At 43.5% G+C, this 25346-nt stretch overlaps 3 protein-coding genes across 5 annotated transcripts; 2 read left to right on the forward strand and 1 right to left on the reverse strand.

Annotated features, from left to right (window-relative positions):
- The first annotated feature begins 1073 nt into the window (after positions 1-1073).
- On the forward strand, positions 1074-2628 carry LOC128733424 (mitochondrial import receptor subunit TOM22 homolog). The gene is made up of 3 exons (XM_053826997.1): positions 1074-1414; positions 1591-1731; positions 1997-2628. The coding sequence occupies exons 1-3, from the start codon at positions 1292-1294 to the stop codon at positions 2312-2314; spliced, it is 582 nt and encodes a 193-aa protein (XP_053682972.1). The 5' UTR covers positions 1074-1291; the 3' UTR covers positions 2315-2628.
- On the reverse strand, positions 2593-25141 carry LOC128733421 (mediator of DNA damage checkpoint protein 1-like). 3 transcript variants are annotated; one of them, XM_053826992.1, is made up of 8 exons: positions 25011-25141; positions 24823-24927; positions 15915-16199; positions 14920-15852; positions 13937-14793; positions 12759-13870; positions 3037-3345; positions 2593-2969 (listed from the first exon to the last, which is right to left on the reverse strand). In XM_053826992.1, exons 1-8 carry the CDS (start codon positions 25020-25022, stop codon positions 2755-2757), a joined length of 3828 nt encoding a protein of 1275 aa, XP_053682967.1. In that variant the 5' UTR covers positions 25023-25141; the 3' UTR covers positions 2593-2754. The 3 variants fall into 3 exon arrangements, with proteins under 3 accessions (XP_053682967.1, XP_053682968.1, XP_053682969.1); XM_053826993.1 differs by lacking the exons at positions 24823-24927; positions 25011-25141 and adding an exon at positions 21001-21101; XM_053826994.1 differs by lacking the exons at positions 2593-2969; positions 3037-3345 and adding an exon at positions 12558-12687.
- Positions 22482-24465, forward strand: LOC128733423 (venom carboxylesterase-6-like). The gene is made up of 2 exons (XM_053826995.1): positions 22482-23798; positions 23856-24465. Exons 1-2 carry the CDS (start codon positions 22596-22598, stop codon positions 24318-24320), a joined length of 1668 nt encoding a protein of 555 aa, XP_053682970.1. The 5' UTR covers positions 22482-22595; the 3' UTR covers positions 24321-24465.
- Positions 25142-25346: the final 205 nt, after the last annotated feature.

A 25346-nucleotide genomic window follows, 5' to 3' on the forward strand; every position in this document is an offset into this window, starting at 1 on the left:
CTAAATAAAACCGCCGAAACAATAACAAAGAGCAGAGCGGCTAGTTCATACAAGTTTCAGCATATTTGGGGTTGTTAATTGTTCAAATTAAAACCAAACTCCGTTAGTTTGGATGAGGATTCAAATTAGCGGGGGTCAACTGTAAACAGACGAATATGTATAGCAATAATGAAAGAAAATCAATAAATTGAAGATAGAATTAACAAAAGGGCGAATGTCGCAAGTGTAAACAAACCAAGTGAGGGTTGATTTTCCTATGCTGGTCCAGCAAAAAAATAACTCTCACCCGTTTTGTTTACATATGCGACACTCGCCCTTTTGTTAATTCAATCTAAAAATATAAATAATTATAAAGTATTTATCCCGCATTTTGCACCTTACTGGACACCGCAGTCTAAAAGTGCGACTGGCACAAAAAGTGCGATAATGCGAATGCTGTGAGTGAGAAAGGGAAAGAGTGACAACTGCAATGTTGCTGTTTTCTTTTGTCATATACATTGGCATTAGAGAAAATAATCTGGATTAATCCAGGTACAGCTGCAAAGCACAATATTTTCGGCACTAAGTTTTTGGTTTATATTTAAAGCGGGGTACGCTGCTGAAAAGTAATGGGTAAAAAGATAGGACAAGAAATGCTCAAGAAATTGATTTCTTTTACGATTTCTTAAGCAGTACGCACCTCATAAGAAATATTATTTCACGTCCAGATGACGTTGCTTTACACGCAAGTGAATTAAAACGTCACTTTTCCGTACGGAATAATATCCGGCGCAATTATTACCACAAGAAAAAATGACAGGTGGTTGCTTGCATTGGAGTTGTCAAAATTTCTTCGGTAAATAACAAGATTTTTTCTTGAGCTGTTTTCTTTTCAGCAGCGTACCCCGCTTAAAACTTAAAACAACTAAACCCAGAGTTTGAATTTGTAAGGTTTCAAGTTGCAGCCAAGTTTAGGTAAAATAGACTGATTTACAGGCGAAAATATTTAAGTGTGCAAGATCGATTTTTATCCTTTTTATCACCTTTTCTTTTTTGCTGAATTCTCGCTCGTCTCCATCGTTTCTTTTCTTCGTTCAATCGTTCATTTGCTCGCAAACGCATGTGTTGTTGGGGTGCAGTGCATCAAAATTTTATTTCGACATTTTAATTCGGGGCTGGAGACAAAAAGTAAAATTAAAGGAATAAGCAGTTTGTCGAACAAAATTCCTTCCCCGCTGGAATCGATCTAGTAACCACGAGTATTGCGAATAGCAATAATTTTTCAATTTGATTAGTGTCAGAATTTTTGTGAATGGATTCCGACCCCGAGGTTGTGTTGGTAGATAAAGTGGATGAGGACGAACTTTCAGCGGATAAGGACAGTGGAATGGAATCGTCAGGCAACAGCAAAGATGATACACCGGAACGAAAACAGGTAAGTTTTTCGATAAAGGAACATTTCTCATGAACGACCAAAAGTATGATTCGGAATTTTACGTGCGACTTGGGCTGAGCTATATCAATCAAACCAAAAGTCAGTTTCACATTCTTATCAACTGCGTTTAGTATACTAAGGATTATGCAATTAAAAAATAACGCAAATGCTTGCAGGTAGAGGAAAATTCCAAAAAGGAACCTACGAACGCAGTGCCATCCACTTCAAACCCTGTACCAACACCGCAGCCGGTACCAAAAGCTGCGGCAGTCGCTACGCCTGCTGCCATCAAAAACAAGGAAGATGATTATGATGACGTAAGTTGGTTTGTCTCTTTCTACCCTTTCTACTAAGCTTCTCTGTTGTATTGTATCCCTCCCAGGCAGTAAGAAGAAATTTAAGAGTAAACCCTACTACCTGGTCATTTTTGAAATCCCAATTATTTTTACTTGTGGGTCGCCAAAGAATAATTTCAGAGAAACATTTGAAGCTAGTGGAAATTCAAATGTGTTTAGAAAGAAAATTTATTGAATTCCAATAATATACATAGCAGCGGGTTAGTGATTTATCTTTTACTACTAGGAACCGGAGGAAACCCTCTCGGAGCGACTCTGGGGCTTGACGGAAATGTTTCCGGACACAGTGCGAAGCTTTTCCGGTGCGGTAACGGACTTCTCCGTTGCCAGTGTAAAAACGGTTTACAAATTCACCTGCAATGCTTCGTGGATCTTTTTCACCAGTTCCATGATTTTGTTCGCACCGATCGTCTTTGAGGTGGAACGCGCTCAGATGGAAGAAATGCAAAAGACCCAACAGAAACAAGTCCTCCTCGGCCCGGGATCGGCCGTCAGTGGAACCCCCGGTGGAATAGCTGCAATGCCGCCGATGGCGGCACGATAAATTCACCGTTTGGCAATTGTAATAACGAGCATGTAAGCAGCTTTGTTAGACTGGAGAGAGGCATTTTCAGCAATTTCCAAGATTCATACATACGTTCATCTCAAAAGGATGTAAGGAAGGTTAGTTCACAGAAAGAAGATTTCCTATGTTGAATTTTACTCTCAAAATAAATAAGAAGTCTTGTCTGGAACAATTTGATTATAAAATCCAATAACCAAAATCTGTCTAGAAACTGTTACTTGTAGTCTTACCTTAAATAAACAGCTGTAAAATATCCTCAAAGTATATTATTTGTGAGAGAAAAGTTAACAAGAATCGAAACAGTACATTTAATTGGGGCACCGATGGCATTCAGTAAAACATGTTTTTGTAATAGAAATAAAATAAATAATCATTAAAAGTAGAATGTGCCACTGGTATTTTGTCTCCTGGAGGATTGATCACGCTAATCTGTAGTTTCGAAAGTTCTTGTAATGCTGCATTACAGAGAGCATAAGTCCTTCGGTGCTGATTATCTCGATCTGTGGATAACGTTCCTGTAGTTTCGGCCACACTGCCTTATCCTGCTGATCGGATACGGCGAATAGTTTGTCCGCGTGCTTTGGCTGCTGGCTGGGGAACTTAATAACCCGTCCACCGGCACTGGTTACAATCACTGTGTGTTGCAAAATGAAAAACATTAAAACGGCCCCAAATACCAGCAAAAAGGTGTCCAATCTTACACTGTAATTCCTCCGGTGGTGGTTTCGTGCTTGCCGTCACAATTACTGAGTAACCCTCGAAAATTTTTGCGTCCCGGGCTAGGGAAAGCGATTTCTTCAAATTGAATTTGAACCGACGTTCCATTTCATGGTCCTGCAGAATGTACGCCCAAGGATCGACAAAATCGCGCTTCTTCTCAACCTGCTCCAGATAGGAATGGTCCACTATCGGGATGCCCCTAGCAATGGCACAAAGGAACTTGTAGGTGCGATAGACACGGTCGGAGACTAGCATCGATGCAAGCTCAGGCATGTCCACGATGAAACCTCCTTCAAATAAACGAGTTAAGGAGTGGTGAGTTGCAGTTCGGTACTTAGTTGTTACGTTTTTTTTAAATCGTAAAATGGTACTGGATATGAATATCTTTGTATCTTTTAGTTGAAGCGTTTACATGCAGCTAAAAGAAGAGCATTATTACAGGCGATAAAAACAATTTACTTACCCGGTTTTAGTGGTTAGCCTACGACTGGTGAAAGTACATTTACAGTTAAATGTATTGAATTGTTAAATTGAACACCGCAGGCTAACTTTCTGGACTTCTAGGTTTTCATTCATGTCCCATTGTGGAAATTCTCTGATCATATAATTAGTTTTGTATACGACTTTGTGCTCGTTTGAAGTAATAAGGGCTTCCAACTTGCTTTCCTAGACAAGTACAATGGAACCAATTTCTGCGATCGTATACAGCCTTATCTAGCTATAGATAATCATCGAATACATCAGCTTTTTCTCCTGAACAACGGTACCTACTTTACCAAAACTAACATCACGCGCGTTTACTGTCAGAACGGACGAGGATTATAGACTAAAAAATGATTTTTTGTTATTCTGTTAACTATGGATGGTGTTTATATAGTTCGGAAGAACTCTACACCTGATTAAGTTGATAGACCGGGTGCAATCTATCTAGCTCTTGTTGGCACCTATTATTTTTAACATATAACACAGTGATTACGATCAAGAGTTTCAGAGTTTTTAGAACTGACTGTAATCAGGCACTGATCCTGTGGGATGTCAATATGCTTCCTGTATAAACCACGATTGTGTGAGGCGACTAGGAATTGGAAAAAGCGTTTCAAAGTGCTCTTGAACGATGAAGAATAGAAATCAACTCGGGCCGCAGGGTTGCCGAGTCTGCCCTGACAAGCGTGTGATCGTGGGTTCGAATCCTAGTAGAATCAGACCATATGATATAAAGTGACTTTAGCTTGAGTTTATTCTTAGGTCCCTCTACATTACGTTGATACTGAATTCTACATTTACCAATAATGAATACTTTTCCCAGGGCACGTTTAAGAATGGCACTGCCTAGAGATGTGTATTAAACCCTCTTGTTCAGGGGCACACTTGACTATAGTCTAGACTTTCTGGCTTTAGAAAGCGATATTATAGAAAAATAAGGGGAAAAGTTTGAAAATACCGACACTCAAGCATTGAGAATAACCAGTTCGCTCTCCTAATAGAATACAGAAAAAACCTGGACGAGCTCACAATAGACAAAAAAAAACCGATTCAATTCTACATTCCGATCGGGCCCATTCCGATCAGAAACATCCCAATCGACGTATTTTATAGCATACGTTGTATTCTGATCGAAGCCCGGGTGCGATCAGTATGTAGAATAGAAGCGAATGGCCGCAGTGATCATATCCTGTTTACAGATTTTAGGGCAGCGTACGGTTCAGTGAGGGTATGAAATAAAGAGTTACCTGGAAGGAGCGTCAAACATACCTCTGGCTCTCTCATGCTCCCACCTGGCGCCTCCACGCAGATCTAAGTCAAATGATGACGGTCGATGGCCTTACCCGGAAATGCTTCATGTACTTACTGAAGCAGCTAAGCTAGGAGGTACGAATTAGAGCGCCTGTTCTCCAGATGAGGGGCGGCTCACAGAGCGTCTATCTCGGAACAGGCGGCTGAATATGAAATGCTGTATCCCGCAAGCTATACCTAAGATCGCAGACCCATCAGCGGGATGTAGGTATCGCGACCCCGGTGAGGTAGTATACCGAAAACTTAATTACCACGAACAACGAACAAAGAAATTCTGCGCAAATTCTGCAACTATAGCCTAATCAACTTATACGCACCGACAAATGATAGATCCGATGATGCTAAAGACGAGTTTTACAACAGGCTTGAGAGGACCTATGGAGAGTGCCCTAAACACGACGTGAAAATCATCATCGGAGATGCAAACGCGCAGATCGGGAGGGAGGAATTCTTCCGTCCAGTTATTGGAAAACATAGCCTGCATCTGTCGACCAATAATAACGGTCTGAGGCTCATAAATTTTGCCGCGGCCAGAGGGATGGCCATCTGTAGCACCTACTTTCCACGTTTGAATATGCGGAAACACACCTGGAGGCATCCCAATGGAGACTCTAGCTCTCAGATCGATCATGTCTTGATTGACGGTCGACACTTTTCGGATGTTATCGATGTACGGTCTTTTCGTGGACCAAATATCGACTCTGACCACTATCTCGTAGTGAGTAAGATTCGCGCAAGGCTGTCGAACGCGGCGATCGCAGCGGTCGGCGGCAGACGGCGTAGCAGTGGAGTACGGCAGGAAGCTTGACCAGCGAATCGCAGAACAGCAGGTAGAAAAAGAAGATATAAATGGGCTGTGGAGGAACATCCATGGTGCCATCTAAACAGCAGCGAGAGAGGTGGTAGGCATGACGCGTGGAAGACAGCGTAACAGCTGGTTTGATGCCGAATGCCAGAGATTGACAGATGAAAAGAACCAGGCCAGGAGTCGCATGCTCACTGCGGCAACGCGTCAAAACAGAGAGAGATACAGAGACTAGAGCTGCGGAAAAAAGAATCCATCGTCTAAAGAAACGCGAATACGTGCGCGTGAATACGTGAATACGTGAATAATACGCGGAGCACGTGCTCGCCGGCGCAGAGGAACGATACGCCAGCAATGACACACGGAGTTTATATAAAACGGTGAGATGCAGGAATTTTGCCATGCCTGTGATGTGCAATGATAGTGCTGGCAACCTGCTTACCGACAAAACACTATTGAATGGAGAGGTAAATGCGGAGATCAGCAGGGACAGGATAGAAATTGTAAACGATGGTCAAGCTGGAGCAACCAACACAGGAGGAGGTTAAGAAGCCAATCAGTGAGCTGAAAAACGGTAAGGCTGCTGGGAAGGACGGTATCCCGGCTGAACTTCTAAAAGCGGGGAGTGAGCGGCTGTACGAAGCAATCCACCATTGATCATTGTCAGGATCTGGGAGGAAGAACAAATGCCGGAGGAGTGGTTGCCCTCATTTGCCCAATTTTCAAAAAGGGACATCGAATGGAGTGTTAAAACTATCGAGGAATTACATTGCTCAATTCTGCCTACAAGGTGCTTTCTCGTATCCTGTTCTGCAGACTGAGACCGTTGGCGGAGTCCTTCGTCGGCGAGTAGTGAGGGTCGCTCCACGACGGATCAGATGTTTACCCTGCGTCAGTTGCTAGAGAAGTTCCGGGAGTACAACTTGCAGACAAACCATCTGTTTGTGGACTTTAAAGCGGCGTACGATTCAGTTAAACGAAATGAGCTGTGGCAGATAATGCTAGAACATGGTTTTCCGACGAAACTAGTTACGCTGATTCGTGCGACGCTGCACGGATCCAAATCATGCGTTAGAATAGTGGGTGAGACCTCAGCTGCTTTCGTGACGTTGGACGGACTGAAGCAAGGGGATGCACTCTCTAACCTGCTATTCAACATTGCCTTGGAAGGTGCATTACGAAGGGCAAACGTGGAAAGGAATGGAACTATCATCACGAAATCTCACATGCTTCTTGGTTTTGCGAATGACGTCGATATCATCGGAATCAACCGTAGAGCAGTGGAAGAGGCCTCCACGCCCTTTAAAAGGGAAGCTGTGAGATTGGGGCTTACCATTAATACCGCCAAAACGAAGTACATGATTGCTGGTAGGGAACGTGGGAGCCCAAGTGGTGTTGGTGCCGAGGTGGAGTTAGGATGGGAACGATATGTAGTGAAGTAGTGGAGGAATTAATATACCTTGGTACACTCGTGACCAGGGCTTCGACCGATCCTTTTTTTCTACCGCAGACACACCAACGCGCATTCAAGTTCACACCGTCCGCTTAGAGGTGGAATACGAACGCTATGCATAACACAACTGGCAGTTTGCTCAGTCAAACGCCGAATGCACGCAACAGAATGAACGCGTTCTAACGCTTTTTGACATTTTCGTTTCGATCACTGGCAATTACTACGCTAACGAAAAGCAACTGCACAATCGTATGATTCAATACTACAAAAAAACAACCACTACATGTGCATGGAAGAAGTCGGTCGGACTCCGTCCAATACAAACGAATATTTTGCTTGCGTCGGACCGACGTCCGGGTGACAAACTATTACTGTGAGCAGCCGATTTGGAGACAAAAAGAGACCTAAAAATAAAAAATAAGAAAACTTATCCAATTTTTTATTTTTAGGTTTCGTATTCTACTAAGACGCTCCAAAAACTTCAGACAAAAAGAGAAACGAAAAAATACGTCACCGTATGCTTCCAGTCAGTTCGCAGTTTATATTCTCAAAGCGCAAAGCAAAACGGGAGATTGACTGTTTGCTTTTGCTGAGATGCCGCATGAATTGTAAGACGGCAGCAGCGCAAGCGGCAGATTGACTGGATAAGAAAAACAGTCAAATGATCGTTCAAAAAGCGGAGTTTGAATGCGGAAAGTTCGCATTCACGGCAGTCACATTCAACTTGCGATCCCTTTTCAAGCCCTGCTCGTGACATGTGACAACGATGTAAGCCGCGAAGTGAAACGACGAGTGGCAGCCGCGAATCGGACTTTCTACGTAGCCAGCTGAAGTCCCGTAATTTGCAAATTCGCACAAAACTGGCGCTCTTCAGGACACTAATCCTCCCGGTGGCCCTTTACGGACACGAATCATGGACGCTAAAGGAAGTTGATCGGCGAGTGCTTGGGGTTTTTGAGCGTATAATTCTGCGATCTATACTTGGTGGCAAAATGGAAAATGGAGTGTGGCGCAGACGCATGAATCACGAGCTGTACCAAGTATACAAATATGCTGATATAGTGAAGGTAGTGCAATGTGGCAGGCTGCGGTGGGCTGGACACGTGACCAGAATGCCCGATGAAAGAGTAGCCAAAACTATTTTCAGTAAAGAACCAGCAAGAGGCCGTAGACTCCGAGGCAGACCCCGCACCCGGTGGGTGTGTGCTGTCGAAGACGATGCACGTCCAGCTGGTGTTCGTGGGGATTGGAGAACGGCTGCCCAGGACCGACGGTACTGGAGGACCATAATTCGTTGGGCGCAGGATCGGTAACGGACCGTTGCCACTAAAGTAAGTAAGTACGATTCAGTGAAGCGGAATAAGTAGTAACCGGTTATAAGGTCTTTCAAAACATTTTTAACGAACCTGATTGAGTTGATACGTGCTTGGTGGGTCTACTTTAAGCATCAGAGTAGCGGGTGAGATATCAGACTCGTTTGTAATGCTAGATGATTTGAAGCAGGGTGACTATCGAATCTAGTGCTTGACATATCATTGGAGGCTGGCATTAGAGTGCGGAAATTAGGTTATTACGTATATATTAGGTTTTGCGGACATCAATATCGTTAGTGTTAACTGAGAATAGTGGAAGGGTTTTCAGGCCTTTAAAAAGAAAGCTGCAAGCACTTGGCTTTTTATACACTCTGCTAAATTAAGTCATAATGGTTGACAGAGAGCATGCTAGCCCTTCGGATGTTGGTACAACAGTGGCGATAGATGGAGATACTTCTGAAGTGATCGCCTAGGGTAACTAACCAATTTTGGACCCCATCAGCAGCTTTACATAATTTGGACACTTACAGCAAAATCAAATGGAAGTGTCCAAATTATGTACAGCTGCTGATGGGGTCCAAAATACATTGGTCAACCTACTTTATTCGCCGAACGACCGACTAGCTCTTTGAGCGTAAGATCCTGAGATCAATGCTTGGCGGTAAAATGGAGGATGGAATAAACGGATGTTGTGGATTTTGCCAAGTAAGTAAAAATGGTATGCTACAATGGGCTGGTCACATACCGACATTCCGGATCCCGGCTCACAGAGCAGCTAAGGTAATATACAGCCAGAAATCCAAAATAGGTCGCTGCTTTCGAGGCAAGTTGGAGGTACGCTGTCGTCTTGAACAGCAGGTGTTCGATACCCACGACAACGAGGCCAATGAACGGTAACGTATTCATTAAAAATGGTCTGATTTCGATTGCCGATCAAAAACTCCAAAAGATAATTCAAAGGATATAAAAACGTTTCAACGCCCTACCGGTTAGCCTTACGGCAAGTGGCCGAAATCTTAACCATGACTGATGAAAAGTTGGATGTCGTCATGTTCTTGAGCTCTTTCGTAACCTTGCCCAGGTAACCAATAAGCATTAATATAAGCAGTAAATCTATCGTTTATAAGCATCTCTGGCGTTTTATACTTCAGGTTGCTATTTATCAGCTTTTTCACTGCATAACTGTTGTAAATTAGCATCCACAATTCTATTTAAATTCTTCTTGTCGGTATTATGCTGCAAATAAGCATTGTCAGCACTATAAGAGGGCTAGCAGTAAAGTAGCCGCTTATTTTGCCAAAATAGCATTTAAGTAGTATTTAAGGCAACTTAAATGCTTATTGGCTTGCATTTAAATTGCATTAGAAATGCTTATTGGTTACCTGGGTGGCGTTCTGTTGCTTCTCCCTACCCTATTTTGCCGACGAAATTATTGGAGTAGCTCCTCCGTGTTAGGTTTGCCCATAAGTTTTCTATCGGCCATAGCCGGGGTTGGTAGTCTTCGGTACAACGTTTATCTTCAGCCAGTCCATCTCTCCATCATCAGTAATCTCGTGGCATAATGGATCGAGACCAAATCCTCTTTCGCGTAATACCTCTTGATGAAGGCGGCAACTTGATACTGTATATGTCCCCGTTCACTGCATGTCCCGAAGAAGAGAACTGCGGTTTGGATATTTACTTCTCGCTGACCGTCAGCCACAAGGACCATCTTCTGGAACTTGGTGAGAGATGTAAAATACCCGGCCCCTACCAGTTGGTGCCGACTAGCGTCAAGTAGGTGTCGTCATCCATTATGACCAAGACGTCACACTGCCGGAAACATGCATCTTACCATGCTGCACCTTCAGCCTCTCTTTCTGGGTGATTGGCTGCTGCTTAGGCTTGACCGGCCTCGACTAACGCTTCCGCATAAAAATATCACTTTTGGCCAGGTATTTCTTTAACGTTCAGCCGGTTGCTCCGGCAAGTCTCGATTTTCTTCTTCAGCTTCTTTGCGGTCTCACAGAACCGTCAAGTGGACAGAACGGTTTCTCCAAACGGCGGACATGAAGTGCCCCACGATGTACAACTTCTTCGCACCGGTCAGGAGCTGGTGGTCCGAACAAAGTATCGAGAGTAATTGCTTGACTGTTTTCGTCATGGCCGTTGCAAATCAAATGCAAATTGCTTAAGGTTAGACGAGATTTCCCAGTGTGCTGGGTGATTCTCGACGGGCGATTCGGATAACTAGCGGTATTGGGAATAGTGGATTTTTCGCATTTAAATTTCAACGATTTGGTGGCGAGTAACCCAGGACCGAATGCAATGGAGAAGAGTGCTTCACACAGTACGAGGCTACCTGGCTCCAAGCTAGTGCTAACGACGAAAACATATGAATTATGTAGCGCTTTAAAAACGTTGTTTCATCTCTTAGCAGAGTTTTTACTGTCTTTGGATAACAATGGATGACAAGGATTCTACACCTCTAGCCACTTCACTTTTACAGCGCATCTACTGGTGATTGATAATAGCCAACTGCCTCTCATGGATTTTAGCAGTGTTGGGCACCGCTAATTCGCTAACCGACCAATCGAGAAACGCTAGTTGTACTTTATAATTTATACTCAGACTAGCCGAATTGTTGTTGGGCCATGATTCCAAATGAAGTGCCGCTGTTTATTTTAAAATTAATAAACTGTAAAGCATTTTATCCATTATAATAGGTTTTGATCTTAGGTAAATTAAGAAAAGCCATGTAATAAATGTAAATTACAAATAATTTGTACAGCGATAGATTACAATGCAAGTTATTGCGATATGTTTAAAAATAAACAGTAACTGTTAATTTGCAGTTTGCGATTAGTGATTAGCGAAATTTCCACGATTATCGAGCAAATTGTATCGGTTAGCGAATTAGCGAATTAGCGGTGCCCAACACTGGATTTTAGCAACCTTCTCCCCCCTCTCCCAGGTAGAAATCTCACTTGTCTAAGGTTAGTCGTTTTCCTAGATCTACCGACTGTAGTCAGTTTTCCCTACTCCTCGAAAGAGTAAGAGCAAATGCTCCCATAAGATTTACACGGGAAAAGCAAAGCAGTGTTTTATTCATACGGACTATAATAGTGCAAAAAAATGGACATGCATAATGTTCATTACTTTTTTGCAGGATAGTTGTCCGGTATCCTAGAGGCATGTCCCGCCCAACACGAATCCGTCCAGCTTTAGTCACTTTCTGAAGACTAGGTTCGCCGTAGAGACGTGGTTCTGTCTTCGCCTCCATATACTATTCTCTTGTACACCGCCGCAAATGGTTCTTAGCACCCGCCGCTCGAAAACATTGAGTGCTCGTAGGTCCTCTTTCAGCAGTGTGCACGTTTCACGTCGTCCATAGAAGAGACCCGATTTAATCAGCGATTTGTATAATCTGCACTTTATGTTTACGGAGTCCATTGTAGGCTAATAATAATCTTGTTTTCGTCATCGGCAAAGCAGATACATTGACTGGATGTATTAAAAATCGTGTTCCGCATGTCGATCGCTGCTTTTCGTATCACACCTTCAAGAGCTATGTTGAATAGGAGGTGGGAAAAACCACCTGCTTGCCAAAGTCCCCTGCGAGATTCGCATGGGTCCTATTATAATACACCCGAAATTCTCACACACCACTGGATCCCAGCTTCTCCGGAAAGCCGTTTTCGTTCAGAATATTCCATAACTCATTTCGGTTTACACTATCATATGCGGCTTTGAAATCACTGAACAGGTGATGTGTGAGGCCTCGAAATTTACTTTTTGGAGGATCTGTCACATGATGAAGATTAAGTTCGTTGTAGATCCACCCTCCATGAAGTCAACGTGATAACTTCTCACATATCTATTGGCTGCAATGGGGACAGTCGTTGAAAGATGACTTGGGAACGAACTTTATGGCGGCATTCAAGATAGTGATCACTCAGCGAATGCGGCGTTAATGTTATAAATGTTAATGTTATAAAAGCACAACTTGTAACACAAAGCCCAAAACATTTATTTATATGCTGCGCAACAGTTCAACCATGTTCTACAAACGAAATAGCTTTCAGTGAATTATAGCGGTATGATCTAACAAAAAATAACTAAAACCAAATTTGATAAAACAGAAAAGAGCCAATCACATTAACGGCAGCATTATACTACAGTTCTAAACTACAAAATGTTCCGATATTCATATCCATTTATGTTTGGGTGGTTTGTTACTTATCAGCAAATATGCATATGTTTTATCTTCGTTGCATTTTTCGAGATTCTACAGCGGATAATAAAGCGAACAAATAGGTATGCATTAGGAAACTAGTACTACACATCAATCAAACTTACCAGCTCTCGTAATCATTCGCTTGTACGGTTCCGGGCTCATTTTCGTGAACATCATCCGTGGCTTGACAGCTCGGGACGATTTACGCGTACTGGATGATTCCGAACCGGAAACGCTCGTGTTCAACGCTTCCGATGTACTACTGGTTGCTGCCTCGTCCGTAGAGGGCAGTTTATCTACCGCGGATTTAGCAGTTGTTCGCTTTGACCTAGCACGGGAAGCACGCTGTTCCACGACTGGCACGGTTTGGTTGACAGCTAGCTTCGCTGGTTGTTTATCGTTGGGGGTGGTAACGTCCTCTGTGGTGGTTTGCTTCAGTCGCTTTGATCGTTTCGATACTGCAGATGGTTCAGATGGTTTCGAAGGTCCAGCCTTCGGCTCGGATAGTTCCTCGGAGGATTTCTTGCCAGTTTTACTGTGCTTTGGTGCGCCGTTTGTCATGGCATCTGATGGAAGAGCAGGTGTTTCAGCAGCTTTTCTCTTTCTGGTTTTAGGTTCGCTGGCAGCTTCGTCAGCCTTCGTTTTCGCAGTACGAGAAACCGTACTTCGTGCGGATCTTACACTAGATCTGGTAGAGGCTACACTTGCACTCTCATCGTCTGAGTACCGTCGGGTTTTCTTCTTCTCACGTTTTGAATGTCTTTCAGGCAACTTTGTCGATTCTTCACTCGCAACTGATTTTGTTGTTGATGTCTGCTCTTCCTTGTCGTATTTCATCACCTGAATCTTACTATCCTTTTTAAGAAACACTGGTTCGTTTGGTTCTTGGTCCTCATCGGAGCTGTCTCCGAAAATGTATTTGTATTTGCGTGATAACGCAGTGTCAGCGTTAGGCGCTGATGAGCGATTTTTAATCATATCCGAGACGGCTAGGATTTTTTCCTTTTTAACCGCATTCAAGAACGGATGATCTGGGGTGTTAAAATCAAACGATAAAGCATCACCCCCAGAACTTCCGCCTCTAGAGAGTGGGGTTTCCTCACTATTACCACTAACAACCGAGCTTTTGGTACTCGACGGTGTGTTTCGATTTGCCGGAAGTTTGGCGTTAATGTTGTCTTTTGATTTAGTTTTCTTTGAAGGTTTTTTAGAAACAGACGATGAATCTTCATTACTGTAAAAAAGTAGAAATTCTTATTTTAAATTCCGACTCTTCCTGATGATTTGAGTTGGTACTTACACTTGGCGCGTAGTTTCAGCGACAGGCATCGTAGAGGCCAAGCAATACTCCTCGTCGGATTGGGTAAGCTCCTCTCTGACAGAACTTTCCGGTGCTTCGGAAGTAGTAGATAGGCTCTGTTTTGAATCTTTTGACTTTGTTTTACGGTCTGAGCGATGCTGGTTTGTTTCTTCCTGATTTTCCTTGTTGGAAGATGGAGAAATATTCAGCTCGTCATTTTCCGTTACTGCTGCTTGTTCTTCGTCATGAATTGGGCTACTCAAAATGGACTGCCTGTATGTGCTGTTTGCTGGTGGTCGAAAGGTTCCATCCAATGGTAAACTACTGTCCGATTTTTTGGCCGCTAATGGTTGGGTTTGCATATTGTAGAAGTCATCGGATGGTGCTAAATTGGTCCATGACGGTGGAGATCTTGGCATTTCCAAAGGAATCGTATCTGCCAGGTCTTCTACATTTAAACCATTTCCTATGTTTGAAGCTCTTCTGAGTGGCTGAGTTTGCAGATCGTACACATCGCGTATTTCATCAGTTGGGAGGGGTTGGGTAGCTAATTCAAACGGATCTAGTTCAAATTCCTTGTTTGCCCGAAGAGAAACGTTGCCCTTTCGCTGACGCAAATCGGTTACCTGAATTACCGCTTTACGAAGGGAACGAGCAGATTTGAGTGCTTCGTCGGGCATCTTTTGAGTTAGCATGTCATATGCGGCTTCTTCGGAAGTACCGCAATTACGACTAGAAATTGCCGGATCGATTTGAGTAGCCAAATCATACGCACTAATCGATTGTGGCACAGCGAAATTCGGCATGGCAGGTAAAGCTTGCGTCGCTTGAAGATACGGATCATGCACATCCTCCTCCTGTATTCAAAATATATAAATAACTTACTAAACGTTTTTACTTTAGTTCTAAGACGTACTAAATAAAGGATTTAACTGGACAGATTTTCTAAAGGTTTTATAAGCAAAATTAGGTGAATAACTTACGTCTTCATTCTTCTCAGGAAACTCTAGATCAGGTGTTACAGATTCCCCTCGGCTTCCTGGCTCAGTTGGACCCTGTTGCAGTATATCTTCGATCGCATCCTTACGAAGCGATAATTTTCTGACGAGTACCGGATCTGGCGGTTGTTGAGGAGTGATTCGATCAAACTCCAAATCAGGAGTAGCTGATTCCACACGTTCCTCTTCGTTGTCTGGCATCAAATTCCTTGTCGATGCTGGTCGACTATCGAAGTTGAGTTCAGGAGTGATAGAACCTTCGCGGTCCTCCGCTGTAATTGGTACGAAGTTAACTTGATCCTTAGAGGTAGCCTTCGAGTCATTCCATTCGATCTTGCTTAGATCATCATCGGTTTCTTCGGCTGGAATTTTTCCATGGAAAGAAATGGAATCGACAGAACGATCCGGTAGAATGGATTTTCGCTCTTCACCAATACTTTTTCGGTAGGATTCGTCCATATTCTTAAGCAGATTCTGCGACTCGACGTATGGGTTATTGAAAAGCCCATCACCGGTATTCTCGTCATCTTCCGTTTCAAATCGTAGAAAGTCGTCCTCTTTCTCACCTTGACCAATAGTGCTTCCAATCGGTGCTATAATCTGTGATTCATCGGGTTGCTCAATACATTCCTGCGTTTCTGGGATGAAGAAAAGGTCGTCCATCTCATCCAAAGAAGCTTGTGGCAAACTGGTTCGCGACTTTTCTGCTATAGAAGTGGAATTACGCGTCGAGCTGCATGACTCATTTCCATGGGTTTGAGTTGCAGGAATTAGAAAACTATTTTCTTGACGGTTCGATATGTTAGTTACAGTTTTCGACACATTAGAATTCTGGTTTTCACTGGTACTGTTATTGTCCCCATGATTATCATTGGACAGTTTGTTTTTAACAAGCCGAGATCGCACCTGTGGAGCTTCCTGAAAATTATCAATCAAATATTACCACATTTCTTTACATAGGTAGCGTATTTGAAACATACATCCAAGCTACAATCGATGGAGTCAACAGAAGATTCGAAAAAAGATGCCATACTGGCATTGGATTTTCGACTGGTGCTGCTTACGACTTCCAGTTGGCAGGTGACGGATCCAAACACGAGCTTCACTTTGCTGCCAAACAGTTTGAGCCATTCCAAGGGTGGCACGGGCTGCATTTGTACACGATCATCGGTCAACAGAATGCCGGCATGGGAACATAGGTCCATTATGTAGACATCGTGCGAAGCCGGAACACATTTGATGGCGGCATGTTTGGCACATACTGACTGGAAGAACAGAAAATCAAAAATAAGCAATTATTATGGGTACGAAATCAGCACCAATGAAACGACGACTACGGATATAGGAAAACTAATTCATAAAAAATAAACCAGAGATTCGCGGGATACCAATTGAAACTTCTGAAATTTCTCAATACACCCACTTCAGTGCATTAAGTTCGATTTGTCCACTCATACTACGGACATAATGCTAGCATAGGACAGCTGTTCGCCACGGGACATCAAGATCGTCATCGGAGATATGAACGCCCAGCTCGGTAAGGAAGAAGAAATGTATAGACCAGTAATAAAATAAATTTTACGCCGTCTGCTACCAGGATACACCGATTCTAGCATTTTGTGAACTACCCCCGTTTCCAAAATTGCATTCATGGCAAGTACAAACTTCCAAACCCGCATTGCATCACTGACCCGCTTCGCGCTTTTAGGCCACTGGACGCCAACGCTTTTGCCTTCCATGGACGACGCAGAACTGGTACCTCAACTTTAGAATTGCAAAGTGGAAGGTAACCACCCCATGGGCTGCTCCTACCGGAACGTGCGAGGATTACGAACAAAAGTAATTGTGTTGACCGAGATACGACTGGAAGAATGTTCATACAGTGCGCAACTGCTCGGTAATGTCTTTGTTGTCTATCGCACCGATCGTGACCCTCGAACACTATCGAATCCCAAGGCGGGGGTTGCCCTGATTGTGGTTTCAACTCACTGGAACAGTTATATCGATCCAACGTCTGTTTCCAATACTGTAGAGTAGCTATAGGTGAGAATCGCTACGTCTCGTCGAGTTGTGAATATGGGTCTCATCTATTTGCCCCCGGATCGTTGTAACGATATTAGCAGCATTTATGAGCACGTGGTGCTGTTATCTCTAACTTGGAACTCAGTGATTAAGCTCTGCAGTTTGGGGACTATAATCAGCCTCAGCTTCAGTGGTGTAAGACGAATCATTTCAGGTCGACTCCCTAATGGCTTTATTTGTCACTAGTTCTACATTTATCGACGGTTTTGCCCTACATGGGCTGAAGCAAGTCAATGGTATAGCCTACAGATTTCTCTATTTGATCTTGACGAACGAAGCCGCAACACCAGTCTTCACCATTTCGGAAGCAATTCAAAGCTTGCGTTTGATCACTCTCGACGCAGACCATCCTGCTTTGGACGTTCTGATGAATCTCCCAACGCCGATTATTTTTGAGAATGCCTTCGGGAATGATGGTACACCGGACATTCGACGAGGTAATTATGACTAATCAGATTCGCTATCTCTCGAATTGCCAGGCGGACAATAAACTCTGCTACATATATTGACGACTTACTTTCTTTTTACTTATGTGTCCATGTCCGCCGGTCCGGCAGAACAAAGGGATGAAATCAGAGATCTTCACTGTTGACGGTTACCCGCCATGTCGCCAGGACAGGTTCTCGTCTACAGCCCGGATGTCGTTGGCTAAGCTCCGTCGCCATGAGCCTCTGGGTCTGCCTCCTCTACGCTGTCCTTGTGGATTCCAGTCGAGTGCTTTTCTGCAAACCTCCTTCGCTCCTTTCCTCAAGGTGTCCGATCCACTTCCACCTACGTTCACGAATTTCTGTGGCTATCGGCCGTTGATGACACCGACGATGGGGTTCCTCATTGGATATCCAGTTATCAGGCCACCAGGTACGAATGATGTATCGCAGGCACCGGTTAATGAATACTTGCAGATTTTACGTTGTCTCCGCTGAGACGCACCACGTTTCGCAGGAATACAGCAGTACGGATTTTACGTTTGAATTAAAGGTTCGGGTTTTCGTACGTAGAGTGATCTGGTTTGAGCGCCAAATGTTTCGCAGACCTGCAAAGGCACCCCTGGCCTTCCTGATCCGTGTCGCTATATCAGTCTTGGCACCATCATCGGGCGTTTTTAGGGACTTTGACTCTTGATGGCTGCTACAATTTCATCCAGAGATGGCGCCTCCGAGTTGACGCGATTAATTCGACGAACTGTAGGCGTCACATGCTGCTGGTTTTGTTGGTCTCTGACATTTGAAACTCGGAAGAGTTGTTCAAAATGTTGAGTCCATCGCTTAAGCTGTTCTGTACGGTCAGTCAATAACTGACCAGCTGTCCTTTAGCGGCATCTTTGTATTCATCCTGGCACTACTATGGCGGCTAGAAATATCGCACAACAAACGGATATCACCATTGGCGGCGGCGGTTTCTCCTTGTTCGGCTAGGGAGTTAGTCCAGGCTCCCTTGTCCCGCCTACAAGCACGTTTAACAGCCCTCTCCAGTTCGGCGTATCGTTGACGGGCAGCTGTCTTAGCCGATCTGGTCCGCGCTCGCTCAATGCCGGCTTTTGCTTCTCTCCGCTCGTCGATCTTCCTCCAAGTTTCATCCGAAATCCACTCGCTCCGCCCGCTGCGCGCTTTACCGAGGGTTTCATCACTGGTCGTGATGAAGGCGTTCTTGATGCCGGTCAATTGCTCTTCGACGGTTCCACCAGGTGGCAGCTCCGAGGCTCGAGATTCAAGTTGTTAGACAAAGGCCCTTTTCACCTCAGGATTCTCCAATCGGCGGACGTCGTAGCGACACCCAACTTTCTCCTCCCGTCGTTGGACACGTGCGACGCGCAGACGTATCTCAGCGATAACAAGATGATGGTCGGATGCAATATCAGCGCTGCGTTTGTTGCGTACATTAAGAAGGCTCCTTCGCCATTTCCGGCTGATGCAGATATGGTCGATTTAGTTTTCTGTTCGGCCGTCGCGGGAAACCCACGTGACTTTATGTACTGGTCTAGGGGGGAAGAGCGACCCACCAATGACCATGTTGTTATTAACTCCCCGTTTTCGCTCATCTCTCCTAGGCTATGGCGTCCCATGACGCGTTCAAGGTCCGCGTTGTTTGAGCGAATCTTCGCGTTGAAGTCGCCCATTTGGATTTGGATGTCCCCCTTCGAGATTTTCTCAACCACGCTGTTCAGCTGGCTGTAAAAACTCTCTTTCTCCTGCAGGTCGACAGCATCTGTTGGTGCATAGCACTGGATTGCTGTAAGGTTCCTAACCAGTATTCTGAATCTGGCAACGATTATTCGCTCATTTATCGGTTCCCACTTCATTAGGGCCGCAAGTGCCCCTGGGCTCAGTAGGAATCCAACTCCTCTTTCTCGAGTAGCATTTTCACCTCGTGAGTAGAGCAAGACTTGCTCGGATGACGTCCTGTGTTCGCCAGTACCCGGCCAGCGGACCTCGCTCAGCCCCAGGATTTCAAGCTTCAGGCGACTAGCTTCCTTTGCAAGTTGAGCCAGCTTGCCCTGCTGGGCAAGGGTCAGTATCTTGATCAGTATATTCCATGTTCCGATTCGTGTCTGTGTTTTCATGCTAAAAGTCGTTGCCAATAATCTAGAGCAATTTCTTCTTTCATTTTCGGTTTTTTGTGTTCCGGTGATAACTGAATTTGTATCCGACGCTAAAAGCTCCCTACGCAGACTAAAACAACTAAGGGTTAGAGCTCTACGAAGATGGTGCCGAAATCGTTCTCACCTTACAAAAAAGCAATTCAACCGTGCGAGTAGCGACATGAACGGGGGGATTACATGAGACTGTAAAAATACCCAGAATGAACCCGTCGTCTAAAAATTACAACCCAGAGCGAAACTAGGTTCAACAGTGAAAAAACAAACGCTTAAACAGCCGTTCGATTGGAACTAGGACGAACCTAGGTTGGACCTGAGCAAAATTAAAAACACTATAAGTATATAACTGCAGTGGTTTTTTAACCCAATGCCCTTCTGGCATACAAAAAAAAATGTAACTGTAATAAGGAATCGCTTGGCTGATAGATGAAGATAAACTTTTTTTTAGCTTACTAAAATTCAAATCAAGGTACGTAATAATGCAATAATACTCCTGGGTTTCTTCTAGGATGCTACCGGAAATTTTATTTTTGCGCAGTCTCGGTTGCGGCAACCAAGTGTCCTATAAACGAAGACGCGATCGACTCGTGTTAATAAATAAGCTGAATACCTAGCTCGCAAACCTTTTTCAATATAGTTGTTTCCGCTTTTTGATATCTCTTTACACTATACTATACTTAATTTAAAACGAGCGCGAGGTGGTCAACATGTGGAACCCGTTGTTCGATTAGCACTTCAGTGGCGATAAAACGGAAGGAATACGGCGTCCGACGTGAAATCGGACATCTGAAGACTAATAGAACCACCGGTAAGAACCAACTCTCGGTTGAACTCTATAAACATTAGCAGTACATTGAATAATTTTCAGTATTTAGGAGCAGAAACTACCGGGGAAATGGAAGAATTCTGCTTTATTGCTGTAATTTCCGCGGCATTACGCTGCTCAACGCAGCAATGCTGCGGCAGCATACAAGGTGCTCTTCCAGATCTTGTTACGTCGTCTATCCTCAATAACAAGAGATTTCGTATGGCAGTACCAGACAGGCTTTACAGGGGCCGATGCGACTACAGATTAAATGTTACATACGAATCCTCCACAAATGTCGAACGTACAACGTGCCCATTGCCCAAGAAACATATTTTCGTGGATTTCAGGGCAGCATACGATACCGTTGAGCGCTAATCCATTCTTGATATCAATTCTGGCGAAAGTTCGGAGGTTACAGTAGGCTGGCCATCTCGCTAAAATGCATGCATGTGAATGTAGGTGGAAGAAATTATCAATCTAGGCAGAGCCTGCCCGTGCGCTGCTATCATGGGCTCTGCGTATCGTACGTGTAAGAAGCAAATCAAAGCCTAAATGCTACATTCCGTTATCGAACCTTTACCTTCTGTTTTTTCTTTTATACGACAGACTTTGCAGCCAGCTGTTAGAGTATAGGACAATCGTACGTATCGAACGTGAATAAAATTCGCTTTGCCAGCTTGCCACTAGACGTTGAACGATCCTGGTAAACTTGCCAGGATACACTGATTGCCCCGGCTTGTCGATTTAAGACACGTATCAAACAAGCTTACAGCACGCAACAACAAAACCTAGGAACTTAGCTACTCAAAATTTACGAGCGTAACAGAGATTAACGAGTTTAATGGCCCTACTGCAGCATTCTTTTCATTGCACCTGCTATGGTTTAAACGAGCTGATCACTGTGACTGTGATCACTGTAACTGATTGTGTTCGATGATTGAAAATATAAAACAATATTTTAAATTTTAGACCATACCACCGGGAGTGTAAAATTTTAAACTCTGTGGCATCGAACTTAGATTTAAAGCTTTTTATTAGACTTGGAACTATCCATCTTAGTGAACTTGGTCACCTAACCTCTACGGTAGAGACATTGTGAATAATTCTGGGCATGGTCGAGGCTCCTACAAAGCGGGAAATTTTCTCATCATCACACAATATGCAAATCGCATCAAGAAAGTTAGGTATTGACAACCTATCAGCTAATAGGCTTTCAGCTCAGTACGCGCGTTACTTCATTTGTTTGTAACTTGCGCTCACGCTCGCGGCTGCAGGTTGAGATTTATTTGCCGGCTCCCGGCTGCACTGATGATGCGGGTGTTCACATGACCGAACTGACCTGGATGTAATAAGCCTCTGTTTAGACGTTTTCTTACGCGATGATGGGTCATGGGTAGGTGTGCTATCTGTTTTCCGTTTAAACGCCGTCGAGTGTTTTTCTTGACATGAACAAATAACGATTGCATAGCCGAGACGTTTTATCACTTTCTTTCAGCGTCAGTGGTTTCTTTCTTTAGAAAATTAGAATTTGCTATCTATATTTATCTATCTATCTCTATGTGTCTATATTTTCTGAATGTAACTCAGTTTGATATGTACTTTACATCAAATAATGCAAAGTACTACATTTCCACACGGTAGTGCTGCATTAGCTACTATCTACGTATGGAATACGATTGCAATTAACAACATAATACCTACTAAGTTGTTATAAAGTGCATGCTTCGCACACGCATTACCGATATTGTCACTCAACGATAGCGCTACTGGCGTTCCACGCGAATTAGTAAATCGATACGAACCAACATTCCTTGATTCGTCTAAAAAGAGTCAAAACTATTCTCTGTAATATAATATATTATTTCCAATTATTAGTGAGCTATTTTGAATCAAGCACATGTTTATTTAGAAAAATTCAAGATTTCCAAAAATGCTCACATTAAATTCTAGTTGTCACATTAAATGACCACTTTTATGTTAAATGCCTAGGTAATTGTGCTGCTCTTATCTACGGCTAAAAATTGTCCTGAACGAAATAAAACGACCAGCAATAAACATGGAGGAAAGTAGGTAGCGAATCCTTCATTGGCACTGTGCACACTCAAACGATAAGATTAGTCTCATCGCAGCCGACCAACAGTTCAGACTTCAGACAAGCAGCGACAGCGACACGCGATGCAACTGTTGGCGTGCATTTTGGCGATCGTAGCCATCGTCAGAGCAGATGTGATCGTTCAAACCACCAATGGACCTTTGCGGGGCGAACAGCGTGGCGATATCTACGCCTTCGAAGGTATTCCGTACGCGAAAGCACCGCTCGGTGATTTACGATTGGCTCCATCGGTTGTGAACGATGAACGCTGGAACGAGCCCAGAAATACAACCCAACCTGGACCGAACTGCCTTCAGTGGAGTCATTTTGTTCACGAGGATGACCGAAGTACCGGTGAGGAAGATTGTTTGTTTATGAACATCTACACTCGTTCACTGGGCGGTTCTGAAGCGTCATTACCGACGATTTTCTTCATCCACGGAGGAGCGTTTATGTTTGGAAGTGGGGATTTTTGGCAACCTGATAACCTATTGAAAAACCGACTAGTGCTCGTAACGTTCAACTACCGAGTTGGTCCACTTGGATTTTTAAGTACAGAGGACGATGTGATTCCCGGAAACTATGGGCTGAAAGATCAAGTGACAGCACTTAAATGGTTACGGGAAAACATTGCAAATTTTGGAGGTCACTCGGACAGCATTACATTGGTAGGTTTTTCGGCTGGATCAGCAAGTGTTCAGCTACATTACCTATCACCGATGACGCGAGGATTATTTCGCAACGGCATCGGTCACAGTGGATCGGCTCTGAATCCTTGGGTTTTCGCGGAAAATTCGGCGGAAAAGGCTAGGACGATAGCTAGTTCAATTGGTTGTTCGGTCATTTCAAGCAAGGAAATGCTAAAATGTTTACGAGAAAAATCTGCTCGAGATATAGTGCGTGCAGTGGGACCATTATTTGATTTTTTGTACAATCCATTTTCCCCGCTAGGGGTGGTGGTGGAGAAACAAACCAAACATAATCCGAAACCTTTTTTGGTGGAACACCCATATTTATTAATGGAGAGGGGAAAGTTCTATCGTGTTCCGCTCCTGCTATCAGTTAATGAAGCCGAAGGGCTCTATCCCGGCGCCGAATTTGTCAGCCAATTGTCTTATCTTGAGGAGATTAATAATAATTGGAATAGCTATTTACCTAGCATTTTAGATTATCAGACCTCGCAGCGAAACGACGAAAAGCGAAGAGATGAGATAAGCACGGCGATTAGAAAGCGTTATTTGGGCAAACGAGCCTTGAATAAATATAGCTTCAAAGATCTGGTATTGGTAGGTAGGCAGCTATAGCAATTCAGCGTTGTATATTGATTTTTTTTCATTTTTCAGATAATTTCAAATCGCCTCTATTTCGCCGGTGTGGTAATGTCGGCTAAATTGATGCAACCTTACATTCCTGTGCACCTGTACTATGACAAATATAAGTCAAAGTACGCTTTAGGGGAGCACCTAGGCAATACAATGAAAAACTATGGTGTGGCGCACGGAGAGGATGTTACCCTGATTTTCAAAACGATGTTGCGTGATGAAATTCCCTACACAAAGCAGGAGCTGAAAGTTGCTAATCTTTTTGTGCGAATGTACGAACAGTGGGCCCTGGAGAGTGTAGCGAAATTTGGTGACTACGAAATACCTCATTTGAATAATGAGGAAATGTTGCGGTTTTTGGAGGTGAATTATCCCAAGAGCGAGTTACGCTACAGGAAGCAATTGAGTGACGAAGATTTTTGGAATCAGATAGATTTTAATGAAGGAATGCCTATTAGTTTTCAGCAAGCAAAAGATGAACTATGAACGGCTGTCACGAATTTGAAAAACGCTTCTAGTGAACGTCAAATAACAAAGTACTTCATCCGAATTTAATATTTTTATCTAAAATAAAGTTGGAAATTCAGTGGTTGACGTAAGACTAATAAACTAATACTACAATATTGTGTGCTTGGGCTAATAGCTTAATCAAATTTTCAAAGAAAGTATGATGTAACAGAATCTAAATTCCTACAGGGATCTTTCAATTCAAGTCACAAAATTTGTGAATTGCTACCGGTTGATGCAGCTACACTGAAGTCGCTTTCTACGTAAGGTTTTTTACCAAAATTACCCGTAGTCTGTAAGTTTCGCGTTTTACACATGAATTTACGTGCTTTTCTATGTGAAGTTGGGCGCAATTTAGAATTATGCAAAACGGTTTTTTTGTGCAGAAAGCGACATTAGCGTATTACGGAATTACGGTGTATACGTATTTCTGTCTTAATATACGAAAAGGCCACCTTTATGAAATAGGGACTTCACTAACCTTGTGTTGCAATCGAATCACACTGAACCGGTCGTTTTCAGCCGATCCGATTAGGGTTACTCCTTCTTTGAGACGGTGTCGGTCATCTCCCACTACGAGGTACATCTATAGGGGAATGTGATACAAAATTCCCGAACATTATATACTGACATTTGCAAGTTGCGGCTTCTACCGATCCTTTTACTTACGCGCCAATCCATCGTCCCGCGAAAAGATTTTCCTGATCACGAACCAATCAACACAAGCGTTGCCAATGGCAAATTTGGCAAAACAAGGTATTTTTCAGATAACAAATTGTTAAAATAAACAACAAAACAAAACAGAAAACATTCCTTCGAACAATATTTCTGAACCTGTTTGCACAGGTTTGTTTGTCACAGTTGATTTCTTTCGCGCTGTTTGAAATGTTGAACAAAGATGCCAGAAATTTTCGAAAAAGTTACATTTAGCTTTTCGAAAACCAAGAAGGCGGATTAAAGGAACAGGGTGATGCGTTGGTGTCTATCCACCTTTTCGCGCGCGTA

Source organism: Sabethes cyaneus, chromosome 2 (assembly GCF_943734655.1).
Source record: "Sabethes cyaneus chromosome 2, idSabCyanKW18_F2, whole genome shotgun sequence".
NCBI lineage: Eukaryota > Metazoa > Arthropoda > Insecta > Diptera > Culicidae > Sabethes > Sabethes cyaneus.

Bases quoted from the DNA above. Each gene is read 5' to 3' on its own strand.
- LOC128733421 (XM_053826992.1), bottom strand. The intron at 14,794-14,919 runs GTAAGTTATTCA...TTTTGAATACAG, and splicing joins TTCCTGAGAAGAATGAAGAC to GAGGAGGATGTGCATGATCC. The intron at 13,871-13,936 runs GTAAGTACCAAC...ACTTTTTTACAG, and splicing joins GCTGAAACTACGCGCCAAGT to TAATGAAGATTCATCGTCTG.
- LOC128733424 (XM_053826997.1), top strand. From the start codon at position 1,292: ATGGATTCCGACCCCGAGGTTGTGTTGGTAGATAAAGTGGATGAGGAC. The intron at 1,415-1,590 runs GTAAGTTTTTCG...AAATGCTTGCAG, and splicing joins ATACACCGGAACGAAAACAG to GTAGAGGAAAATTCCAAAAA. The intron at 1,732-1,996 runs GTAAGTTGGTTT...TTTTACTACTAG, and splicing joins AGGAAGATGATTATGATGAC to GAACCGGAGGAAACCCTCTC.
- LOC128733423 (XM_053826995.1), top strand. From the start codon at position 22,596: ATGCAACTGTTGGCGTGCATTTTGGCGATCGTAGCCATCGTCAGAGCA. The intron at 23,799-23,855 runs GTAGGTAGGCAG...TTCATTTTTCAG, and splicing joins GCTTCAAAGATCTGGTATTG to ATAATTTCAAATCGCCTCTA.